The sequence below is a fragment of the Nycticebus coucang genome, chromosome 4 (assembly GCF_027406575.1).
Source record: "Nycticebus coucang isolate mNycCou1 chromosome 4, mNycCou1.pri, whole genome shotgun sequence".
NCBI classification, from domain to species: Eukaryota; Metazoa; Chordata; class Mammalia; order Primates; family Lorisidae; genus Nycticebus; species Nycticebus coucang.
Genome location: NC_069783.1, coordinates 72,457,657 through 72,469,505, shown reverse-complemented (window position 1 = coordinate 72,469,505; position 11,849 = coordinate 72,457,657). Strand labels below are relative to the sequence as shown.

The window sequence follows — 11,849 nt, the reverse complement described above, 5'->3', positions numbered from 1 at the left end:
AGTGCTTGAAATTGGTCCATTCAGGAGCTCTATTTCTTCCTGGCTGAGTCTAGGGATAGGGTGTGATTCCAAATATTGATCCATTTCTTTCACATTGTCAAATTTCTGGGCATAGAGTTTCTGGTAGTATTCAGAGATGATCTCTTGTATCTCTGCGGGATCAGTTGTTATTTCCCCTTTATCATTTCTGATGGAGGTTACTAGAGATTTTACTTTTCTATTCCTCGTTAGTCTGGCCAATGGTTTATCTATTTTATTTATTTTTTCAAAAAACCAACTCCTTGTTTCATTAATTTTCTGAATGATTCTTTTGATTTCAATTTCATTGATCTCTGATTTGATTTTGGATATTTCTTTTCTTCTACTGAGTTTAGGCTTAGATTGTTCTTCTTTTTCCAATTCCATAAGATCTCTTGTGAGATTGTTGATGTGCTCTCTTTCTGTTTTTCGAATGTAGGCATCTAAAGCGATGAATTTTCCTCTCAAAACTGCTTTTGCAGTATCCCACAGGTTTTGGTAGCTTGTGTCTTCATTGTTGTTATGTTCAAGGAAGTTAATGATTTCCTGTTTTATTTCTTCCTGCACCCGTCTGTTATTCAACAGAAGATTGTTTAATTTCCATGCCTTTGGGTGGGGTTGAGCATTTTTGTTAGAGTTGAGTTCCACCTTTAGTGCCTTATGGTCTGAGAAGATACAAGGTAAAATTTCAATTCTTTTGATTCTGTTGATATTTGTTTTGTGTCCCAGGATATGATCAGTTTTGGAGAATGTTCCATGGGGTGATGAGAAGAATGTATATTCTTTACCTTTGGGGTGGAGTGTTCTATATGCGTCTATCAAGCACAGTTTTTCTAGGGTCTCATTTAAATCTCTTATATCCTTGTTTAATTTCTGTTTAGAGGATCTGTCCAGCTCTGTAAGAGGAGTGTTAAAGTCCCCTGTTATTATGGTATTATCAGATATCATATTGCTCAGACTGAGTAAGGTCTGTTTCAAGAATCTGGGAGCATTTAAATTGGGTGCATAAATATTTAGAATTGAAATGTCTTCTTGTTGTTTTTTTTCCCTTGACCAATATAAAGTGACCATCTTTGTCTTTTTTGACTTTAGTTGCTTTAAATCCACATGTATCTGAAAATAAGATTGCAACTCCTCTTTTCTTCTGAATTCCATTTGCCTGAAAAATTGTCTTCCAACCCTTGACTCGGAGCTTTAATTTGTCTTTTGAAGCCAGGTGTGTTTCTTGCAGACAGCAAATGGATGGCTTGTGTTTTTTAATCCAGTCAGCCAATCTATGTCTCTTCAGTGGGGAATTCAAGCCATTAACATTTATTGAGATAATTGATAAGTGTGGTAGTATTCTATTTGTCTTATTTTGTGAGAGTCCATTGCTTAGTTTTATCTTTTGCATCAGTGTGGAGGTTAGGTTCTGTCCTTTAATTTCTGAGTTCTTACTTTGCTGCTGATCCATTGTGGTGGTCAGTGTGCAGAACAGGTTGAAGTATTTCCTGTAGAGCTGGTCTTGTTGTGGCGAATTTCATCAATGTTTGTATATCCGTAAATGATTTGATTTCTCTGTCAATTTTTAAGCTTAGCTTAGCAGGGTACAGAATTCTGGGCTGGAAATTGTTCTGTTTAAGTAGATTAAAGTTAGATGACCATTGTCTTCTTGCTTGGAAAGTTTCATTAGAGAAGTCTGCGGTCACTCTGATGGATTTGCCCCTGTAGGTCAACTGGTGCTTACTCCTGGCAGCTTGCAGAATCTTTTCTTTTGTCTTGACTTTGGACAGGTTCATCACAATGTGTCTTGGAGAAGCTCGGTTAGAGTTGAGGCGACCTGGGGTCTGATATCCCTCTGAAAGCAGTGTGTCAGAATCTTTGGTGATATTTGGGAAATTTTCTTTTATAATATTCTCTAGTATGGCTTCCATTCCTCTGGGGCATTCTTCTTCCCCTTCTGGAATTCCTATAACTCGTATGTTGGAACGCTTCATAAAGTCCCATAATTCTGACAGTGAACGTTCTGCTTTCTCTCTCTTCTTTTCTGCCTCTTTTACTATCTGAGTTATCTCAAGAACTTTGTCTTCTACCTCTGAAATTCTTTCTTCTGTATGGTCTAACCTGTTGCTGATCTTTCCATTGCATCTTTAAGTTCCCTAATTGACTGTTTCATTTCCTTCAGCTCTGCTATATCCTTTTTATATTCTTCATATTGTTCATCTCTTATCTGATTCTGTTTTTGGATTTCCTTTTGGTTATTTTTCACTTTATTAGCAGTTTCCTTCATTGTTTCCATCATTTCTTTCATTGTTTTCAACATGTGTATTCTAAATTCCCTTTCTGTCATTCCTAACATTTCTTTATAGGTGGAATCCTCCACAGTAGCTACCTCATGGTCCCTTGGCGGGGTTGTTCTGGACTGGTTCTTCATGTTGCCTGGAGTTTTCTGCTGATTCTTCCTCATGAGTGATTTCTTTTATCTGTTTCCTTGCCCTAATTTTCCTTTCACTTCCTCTTGCTCTTTAAGTTCTCGTGCCTGTGGAAGTTGCGGGCAGGTTTAGATGGATTGAACACATGCGACCACTTGCTGTTTTTCCACTGTTTTAGTCCTCCTCTTGGGGTCCAGAAGTCTCTCGCCGACTCCCTGTATCCTCACAGGGGTGATGATAGGCAGATCCCACCAGCCAGAGATGCCTGGAGTGCTATCTCCCCAGACTCACAGTGCCCAGATGCAAGGAAGCTGTTACTCAGCCGCCATCTTGCTCCGCCCCTGTGATACTTTTAGAAGACTGAGAACAATTTGAATCCCAGGAAGAGTCTAAACTAGAAGGAGCAGGTGGCAGGGACCTTGTTCATTGATCACAGTGAGGGCGGCTAGGTATCCCAGAGATGGGCTGGCAGGGACACAGCAACTTTCCTATCAACGCTCTGGTCTTGCTCTTTTTTCTTATCAGATCTTCCTTAACCCATGTCTCACCACCCCAAGGCACCACAGAGACCTGTCCCACTTTATACCATGGACCATGGAATAAACTTATCCATGATATCACATACTTTATCCCAAACTTCTTAATTATGAGAATCAACTCATTGGCTTATCAGAACCATGGATGCCTGGACCTTTTCAATCAGAATCTCTAGGAGCTCGTCTCATAATCAAGCAGGCCGTATCAACCCTGTTCTAGCCCATATCTCTTAAGTGAGAAATTCAACCCACTCACATTTACTGAAAGAATTGACAAGTGGGGTGGATATTTGTTCCTCCTGTTGAGTAGAACTTCATTGCTTTGTCTTATGTCTTGAGCCAGTGTGGTGATTGGGCTCTGACCTTTAGCTTTTGGTGGTTTTTTGCACTGGTGATGTCTATTATACTGGCCCATTTATAATGCACTTCTGAGTGCTTCTTGGGCCTCAGGTTGGTCTTGACAAACTTCCTTAATGTTTGTTTGTCTCGGAAAGTCTTTATTTCTCCCTCATATAAGAAACTTAGTTTTGTTTGATAAAAAAATTCTAGACTGGCCATTATTTGGTTTGGATAATGACTGACAGTGGGTCCCAGCCCCTCCTGGGATCTCAGGTAAGAAATCTGCAGTGAAGTCTAAGGGGTTTTCTTCTGTGAGTTACCTGATGCTTTCACCTTGTGGTTTGTAAGAGTTCTTCTGTGTTAACTTTTGCCAGTCTAATGACTATATGTCATGGTGATTGCTTCTTGGTGATCAATTTCCTGTGAGTCTATTGCATTTCTAGTACCTGGATGTGCCAGGGCCTGCGAAGCCAGGTCTCCTTCAGGGTCTCAGGTGCCGAAGCACCTTAGAAGTCACAGTCAATAGTAGTAGGAGCGAGCATCTCAGCAGCAGTCACAGGAGCAGTCTTAGTAGGAGCGCCAATCAGATGTCCTGAAAGCCAGAAGCAGAGCCAAAGGAGGAGGAGCCCTGCAGGAGCCTCAACTAGCTTCTCCTGTGGCCATTGTTTGTTTGTTTTTAGAGATAGTCTCACTTTGTTGCCTTCCGTAGAGTGTTATGACGTCACAGCTCACAGCAACTCCCAGCTCTTTGGCTTAGGCGATTCTCTTGCCTCATTCTCCCAAGTAGCTGGGACTGGCTAATTTTTTGTTGCAGTTTGGCTAGGGCTGGATTTGAACCCACCACGCTTAGTATATGGGGCCGTGCCCTACTCAATAAGCCACAGGCACCGCCCTCCCGTGTCTATTTTTTTTTTTTTTTTTTGCACTTTTTGGTCAGGGCTGGATTTGAACCCACCACCTCCTGCATTTGGGGCTGGCGCCCTACTCCTTTGAGCCACAGGCGACACCCTCTCACGTGTCTATTTATACCAGTGATATACCACAGGTGTGGAGACTGCTATGCAATAGTGTTGATATTCTCATCTCGTGCTCTTTAACAAGAGACCAATGATGTTAAATGTCTCACTGAAGGGCGGTGCCTGTGGCTCAAAGGAGTAGGGCACTGTCCCCATATTTTGAAGGTGGCTGGTTGAAACCTAGCCCTGGCAAAAAAAAAAAAAGTCTCACTGATGAGAGCCAATGTGTTAAATCCCTTCCCCAAAACCTTATCGCCAATATATTTCTCACATGTGCCTCCTATATGGATGTCCAAATTTCTAGCAAGACCTGGGAAATTTTCCTGAAATATTCCTTCAAATAGGTTTTTCAGCCCTTGTGTATTTACTTCTCTACCTTCAGGGATGCTTATAATTCTTATGTTAGGCCTCTTTACGTAATCCCAAATTTTTTGTAGGCTTTGTTAGTTCCTCTTCTTTGTCTGAAAATTCGAAGGTGTTGTCTTCTAGCTCTGAGATTTTCTTCTGTGTGATCTGGCCTTTTCACAAGGCTTTCCACTGTCTTTTGAATGAGTTTTGTTTTTTTTTTTTTTTGAGACAGAGTCTCACTTTGTCACTCTCTATAGGGTGTTGTGGCATCATAGCTCATAGCAACGTGAAACTCTTAGGCTCAAGTGATTCTGTTGCCTTAGCCTCCCCAGAAGCTGGGACTACAGGCGCCGGCCAAAATGCCCAGCTATTTTTTGTTGTTTGTTTAGCAGGCCCAAGCCAAGTTCAAACCCACCAGCCCTGGTGTACGTGGCTGGTACCCTAATCACTGAGCTATGGACACCGAACCTGTGTTGGGTTTCTATTTTCTCTTGTATTTTGTTGGGTTTTTATTCAATCCATATCTAAAATTCTTTTTCAGTCATTTCAATATTCTTGTTTTTTTAAATTAAATCATAGCTGTGTACATTAATGCAATCATGGGGTACAATGTGCTGGTTTTATATACAATTTGAAATTTTTTTATCAAACTGGTTAACATAGACTTCACCACATTTTCTTAGTATTGTGTTAAGATTTTATATGCTACACTTAATAAATTTAACATGTACCCTTGTAAAATGCATCAAATATTCTTGTTTTGATTGCTTTTCATTGGTATAGAGTTATTGTCTTCTTCTGGGGGCCTCTTTTCATTCTGACTTTTCATGTATCTGGAGGTCTTTTGCTAATTCCTTCTCATCTGAAGTAGCTTTTACTTCTTACTTTTGGGTTTTCTTTTGTTTAGATAATGGCATGCTCAGTTATTTTATTTTATTTTATTTAAGACAGAGTCTTAACTCTGTTGCCCTGGGTGGAGTGCCTTGACATCATAGCTCATAGCAATCTTAAATTCCTGGGCTCAAGCGATCCTTCTTACCTCAGCAAGAGTTGCTGGGACTACAGGCACTTTCTACAACACACAGCTAGTTTTTCTATTTTTAGTAGAGGTGGGCTGGTCTCAAACTCCTGAGCTCAAGGGATCCACCTGCCTTCACCTCCCAGAGCATTAGGATTATAGGCGTGAGCCACTGTGGCAGGCTTAGCATGCTCAGTTTAATCTCTGAGACGGTGGTGTTTGCGGGTGAGTCTCAACCATATCCTACCTGATTGAGGTAGTAAATTCTGCACAGGGATGTTAATTGGCCAATTTGTCAGTAAGTAGTCCTTGTGAGAAGTCATAGCTAGAGTATTTTGGGGTCCTATGACTGGCTCTACTTCCTCAGAACAATCTCTTGATTGCCCCAGGTGATGGGTGGGACCCCAGCACTTAAAGCAAATTCTAATTATCTTCTAACATTGAGTGGGGTAGGAGAGTGCATCTGGGTGGGCTGGGTTGGGTGAGCTCACCCTCAGGCTCCACAAAAGCTGGTACAAGTCAAAGGTCTGGCCCCTTCTATGCAAAGCTGCCAGGGAGGGGCTGCAGTGGCCTCACCCAACCAGAAAGCCTGATTGTGGAGGTGGCCATCTGCATTTCACAGTCTGGAAGCCTGAAGCAGGTCTGGTCCTGGGAGCAGGGGTAGTACCCACGCTGAACTCTCCCACATCTGCCCACATGGGCAGCCTCACCTCCTGAGGCCAATTCACACAAATCTCTCCTTGACTCTGAGGAATATGCTTATGACCTGGGGGTATGGGATCTGGCCTATGGGCCTGTCCCTAGGTCCCCAAAGATCAATTTCTGACCATGCCATGGAGAAGCACACCGATCCTGAGTTGCTCACAGGGTGCTCAAGCAGATTTGACGTCCCTCAGGCCTTGGGGTGTGCCCCACTCTGGTGGCATAGCTTGGCAGGCACCAGGGAGGGCAGGCGAACAAGGAGCTCTCAGTTTGAGTCCCCTCAGTTGGCTGCAAGACCCCTAGAGAAAAGGTCTGAGCCCCCTCTGTGGAAGCCTGGTGCCCTGGCTGCACTGGTAGAGGGGAAAGCAGTTCCTGGGAGCCCTGGCTCAATCCATCTCTCAGCAGCCATGGCGGCAGAGGGGAAGGGGAGCAACAGAGTCTGAATGGAGGAAGGCTAACACTCTGGTTGCTCTGACCCACTGTCCAGAGGGCAGCCCACCCAGAATGTCTAGGCTCTGAGATCATGTAGCTCCCACAGGGCCCCTGTGACTAGTATAGTCTGGGCTCAATTTTGGGAAATGGTTGTTCAGAAACAAGCAAGACATAAACTGAGGGACTGAAGCCTCTCGGGAGGATAAAGGTGTGCAGTGGGTGGAGAAATAATAGGGTGCCTTCCTTCTTGGCTGGGATCTGCAGTGTTAGGAAGCACTGGCAGCCTGTGCTGCTTCCTCAAGAAACTCCCAGTTCACTGGTGGCAAGAGCTTTGGGCCTTGTACAGGTAGAAGAGCTTTCCAGCAGCTTGTGAGCCCACCGACTGCCAGAGATACAGGAGAGGGAGAAATAAACCTTTTTACCTACCCTTCTCACTGGACTCCAAAGCTCTTGGGGGTTGCTCTCTGCCAATATCCTGCACCTTCATGTTCTGCTGAGTAACTTCTTCCCATCAAATCTCTGGTAGGTTAGTTCTGGCAAGTTCTTTTCCTGTCACTGCAACCACTGCTCCTGGAGTAGTGTCCAGAAGCTTCCTCTCCTCAATCCTGAGGCTGATTAGTTTTCTCAGGGAAAGTTTCAAAAAAATAGGTCTCTAGCTCTGAAGGCTGGAAGTCCCAGGTCAATGTCCTGCAGGGTTGGTTTCTGGTAAGGTCCTCAAGCCACCTTCTCACTGTGTCTGGGCCTGGGACCTGCACCTGCAGACTGAGTCACTCAGGAGGCTAAGGCAGGAGGATCACTTGAGTGCAGGAATTCAAGATTACAATGAGCTATGATTGTAGCACTGCACTCCAGCTCGGGCAAGACCCTACCTCAAGCACCAGCCCCTTGGTGAGGAGCTCCCGCACTACCCACTAGGTGACTGTGCCACCATCAAATGGAGCAGAAAGAGCACCAGGTTCACACTGCTGTGCCTGTCAGCTGCATGTCAGCATTGCTTCTAACTGAACTGACAAACATCAGAGGTGCATCACACACAATTGTTTCAGTGACTGAGTGAGTGAAAGAGTGGAGGTGGAAACTGGTGAAGCAAGTCCAAGAACTGCCACCCATCAATTTTTTGTGGACCATGTAAAGCCTGTGCAGGGAGAAGCCTCAGTGTGAGGGACCTTCTTGCTGAGCCAGGGGACTCGGCCTCTGGTCTGTGAAGACCGAACACAGGGTGAATGGTGCTAGCATTCCTGGTCCCCATGTGCAGGGGACCAAGATGAATCTCAGCGAGCACCATGTGTGCCAGGTGGGAGATGTGCCAGGTCCGAATTGCCACAGCAACAGAGGGCAAAGGCCTTCCAGGAACGTGAGCACCTCGTGCTGTTCTCTGGGTCCCCCAATCCTGGCTCATTTCTCAGTGGCCACAAAAGGGACCTGAACATGGGGCTCCCTGCTGAGTCATAGCCCAGCTCTTTGACCTTGTGGTTTATGATTATCAAGTATCCTGGAGGCAGCCAATGAGGGGACTGAACATCCAGGCTTGTCTCCAGAGGTGACAACATTGCTTGCATAAGACCTCTCCTGGATGCCAGCAGAGGCTGAGGGCTGAGGCTGCGCTGGACACTCAAGGCTCTTGTGTGGCAGGTGAGGGGGTGCGGGTGGAAAATCCCTGCTCTGAGTTGGACCTCCCTCAGGATCTGGATGCTGGGCCATGCTTGGTGCTTGCTTCTTTTGCTACCTCAGCAACATAAAGGTTTGCAAGCAATGGGGCAAGAGCCTTTTCCAAATCTTGTGCTTGGGAACACAGGATTTCTGTAATGTACGGTCCCTAGAGAGCATCCGGGGAATAGGGGACACGTGGTCTGGCCGCCACAATCAATGCACCAATAGCCAAGAGAGCCAGAAGGAGGGAGACGGGGGATAGGTGAAGGTACTTTGTATATCACTGCTTTACAGGAGTGACTAAATTCTCAGATCCACCACAGACGGCCGGTTTTATTTAACCTTGTTCTACAGATGAGGAAACAGGCTGAGAGAGGTTAAGTGAGATGTCCAAGGTCACACAGCTAGAAGGCCATAGGGCAAGGATGGCACTGCTGGTCTCTGGGATCCTACTTTCTCCCAGTGCAGGGGCCCTGCTTCCACCCGAGCAAGAGCAGAAAGTCACACCCTTGAGCAGGGTGTTCTGTTTCTGAGGGGCTGTGAGCCGTGGGGCCCTCACAGGGCTTTCTCTCTCTTCTCCAGGGCTGCTGAGAAGGTGAGCAGGGACGCCTCACTCTCCGCTAGACCTTGAGATTTCAGACACAGACGTCTCCCCATGGCTCCTTATTTCATCCGCATATACCAGGAGAGTGACCGCAAGACGGTGGTGGACTTGCTTTCCCAGGGGATCACTGAGCACATCCCTGCCACTTTCCGCCACGTGCTGAAGCTGCCCCGGACTCTCGTGCTCTTCGTTGGGGGACCTCTCCTCCTACTCCAGGTCTCTGGCTCCTGGCTCCTGGCTCTCATGTTTAGCTTTGCCCTCCTCCCTGTCCTGTGGTTTTTTGCCGGCCTTCCCTACAGGCAGTTTGTGCACATGAGTTTGCAAACAGACATGGCTGACATCACCAAATCCTACCTGAGGGAGCCTGGCTCCTGCTTCTGGGTGGCTGAGTCTGCAAAGAAGGTGGTGGGCACAGTGGGAGCTTTGCCCGTTGATGATCCCACCTTGCAAGAGAGGCGGTTGCAGCTGTTTCACCTGGTTGTGGCCTCTGAGCACCGTAAACAGGGCATAGCAAAAGCCCTGATCAGGACTGTCCTCCAGTTTGCCCGGGACCAGGGCTACAGTGCAGTTGTCCTGGACACCAGCAAGTTCCAGCAGTCTGCCATGGCCCTCTACCAGTGCATGGGCTTCAAGAAGGTGGGCCAGTCTTTCCCCAGAATGAGTGCCAGGCTGGTGGATTTTCATGAAATTCATTTCATCTGCCACCTGCCTTCTGCTTAGGCAGATCTCTGTCTCTCTGTGTTAGGCAGGACATGATACTCCGTGCTGTAGTAATAAGCAAACACTGACCCTTCAGTGCCAACACAATAAAAGCTCATTGGTCATTCACATCAGAGTCCCATGTGTCTGGTGGTGAGGTGGCATATGGGGTAATGGTTCATTCAGTCTTTTTGGGTCACCTCTGTTTTGTTTTCTAGTGTCATGATAGTGTTGCATAGGAAAATACCAGAAAACAATAGTAAACATTACTTTAACTCATGAGCCTATGGGCCAGCAATTTTGCTTGGGCTTGGCTGAGCAGCTCCTCTGGTCTCAGATGTCTGAGCCAACCCTATTGTAAACCCATGGGGTTGGCTCAAGTGACAGGGTGCCAGCACTCTTGTTTTTCCGAAGGTCGTCTTAGGCAGAGGAGCAAAACCAGAAGCAAGCACCTGCATTTTGAAAACCCCTGCAGGTGTTGCATCTGCTGACACCCCAGCCTCAGGAAAACACTGACCTGGCTGTGTAGTGAGAGGAGCTGCAAGGTCACACAGCAAAGGGGTGGGCGTGGCCATGGAGGACAATTGGGGCCAGTGACATAGTCAACGTGCTGTAGCCCTCAGGTGTTTGCCAGGGATAAAGTGTTGTATCGATATGGGCTTGACCCCTACCTAGTCCCCGGTCCCGGACAGGACTGAAGGGGGGTTTGTTACAGAGGCTTCCCCAGAGTTCAGGAATAGGGCATGGGATTGTGTATTTCATACATCTGTCACACTTGGGACTCAGCCTTTGTCCCCGAAAACTGAGGGACTCCAGATTTGCATAAGTGCCTTGTGCCCAACCACGTCAACCTCTGAGTCTTAGGTCCAGTACCAAGATAGGACTGGGGCCTGTGAGGATGTTGGTGCATGGAGCCCCTTTCCCAGCTAATTCATCACCAACACTGGGTGCACCCAGGGGTGGTCAGGAGCCTCTCACTGGGTCCTTTCAACCTCAAAACCAAGTCCTTTGTTCATCCGGGAAGTCCAGGTGCCTTTTCAGTTAGGTTTTTGTACACGGGACATAATTGGTGCCCTCTCCAGCCCTGGCAGTGTCCCCTTCTGGCAGCTGACCTCTGAGGGGTTTGGCCAGGCCATGCCATGCTCAATCCCACCAGCTAGTTTTGCAAGTAAGTTTCTACTAAATGGAGACCCTTTGCCAAGAGCACAGGGCAGTTTCAAAGAACAGTGTCTTGTTGCCCAGGACCATGGGCCTCCAGTCTGACCTCCTACCCCTCTGTGCTGGTCACTTTTCTCCCTGGCCATGTGGGCCACCACACTCCTCTGTGTAAGAATGTCTGCTTCCTCAGGGCTGTCCCCTGGTGCTTCTCTGAAATTCCAACTATCAATTTACTTGTAAAACTCTCCCCACTGCTGATGTGTTAAAAGAAGCCTCTGTTGCCTCTGGAGCTGTGGTTCCCACTGGTTATTGAGTGGTGGGACTGTGGGGCCCAGACTCACTGAGACCAGGAAGGAAGAGATAGTGCCAGCCTCCCCTGATGCTGGTCTGCTCAGCTTTCCTCACCCACAAACCCTGTGCCCCTCAGCAGGAATTGCCAAGGGAGGACCGGTCTCGGGTCAGAGATGAGGGAGGTCCTAAGTGGTCTCTATGGTTTTTTGGTCATTTACAATAAAATGGTTTCACTAATCTCAGACAAGCATGGTCCAGGCTGTCTTGGGGCTTATAGACCAGAGGTTGCTGAGAGATCAGTTGAAGGATGAAAAGGATCCAATGTCATATGAGGTAATCAGGGGAGAACTGGGCACTGTGGAGGGACATCAAAAGGGCCCCAGTGGTCATGGGTGGACAACTTCCTGGAGGGACAGGTCTTCTGTTCCCAGAAATTCACAGCCGGGAGTAGAGCTTGACTATTCCCAGCTCCATCCCCTGCTCTACTCCGTAGCCACACAGACCTACTTCTAGTTCTTGTTACAACTGAGCTCTTTCTGCTGGAACAGAAATGTTCCCCTGGAACATTCTCCTCCTCCCTCCCTTCATCACTCTATTGTTGGTTCAGAAGTTGTAAAACTTCTGAGC

At 46.8% G+C, this 11,849-nt stretch overlaps 1 protein-coding gene across 2 annotated transcripts; it reads left to right on the top strand.

Moving 5' to 3' along the window:
* The first annotated feature begins 8,234 nt into the window (after nt 1–8,234).
* Nucleotides 8,235–9,917, top strand: LOC128583771 (putative N-acetyltransferase 8B). Of its 2 annotated transcripts, none has more exons than XM_053588312.1 (2): nt 8,235–8,561; nt 9,053–9,917. In XM_053588312.1, exon 2 carries the CDS (start codon nt 9,126–9,128, stop codon nt 9,792–9,794), a length of 669 nt encoding a protein of 222 aa, XP_053444287.1. In that variant the 5' UTR covers nt 8,235–8,561; nt 9,053–9,125; the 3' UTR covers nt 9,795–9,917. The 2 variants fall into 2 exon arrangements, with proteins under 2 accessions (XP_053444287.1, XP_053444286.1); XM_053588311.1 differs by having other exon boundaries at nt 8,236–8,452.
* Nucleotides 9,918–11,849: the final 1,932 nt, after the last annotated feature.

Coding starts and splice junctions, on each gene's coding strand:
- LOC128583771 (XM_053588312.1), top strand. CDS start 9,126: ATGGCTCCTTATTTCATCCGCATATACCAGGAGAGTGACCGCAAGACG.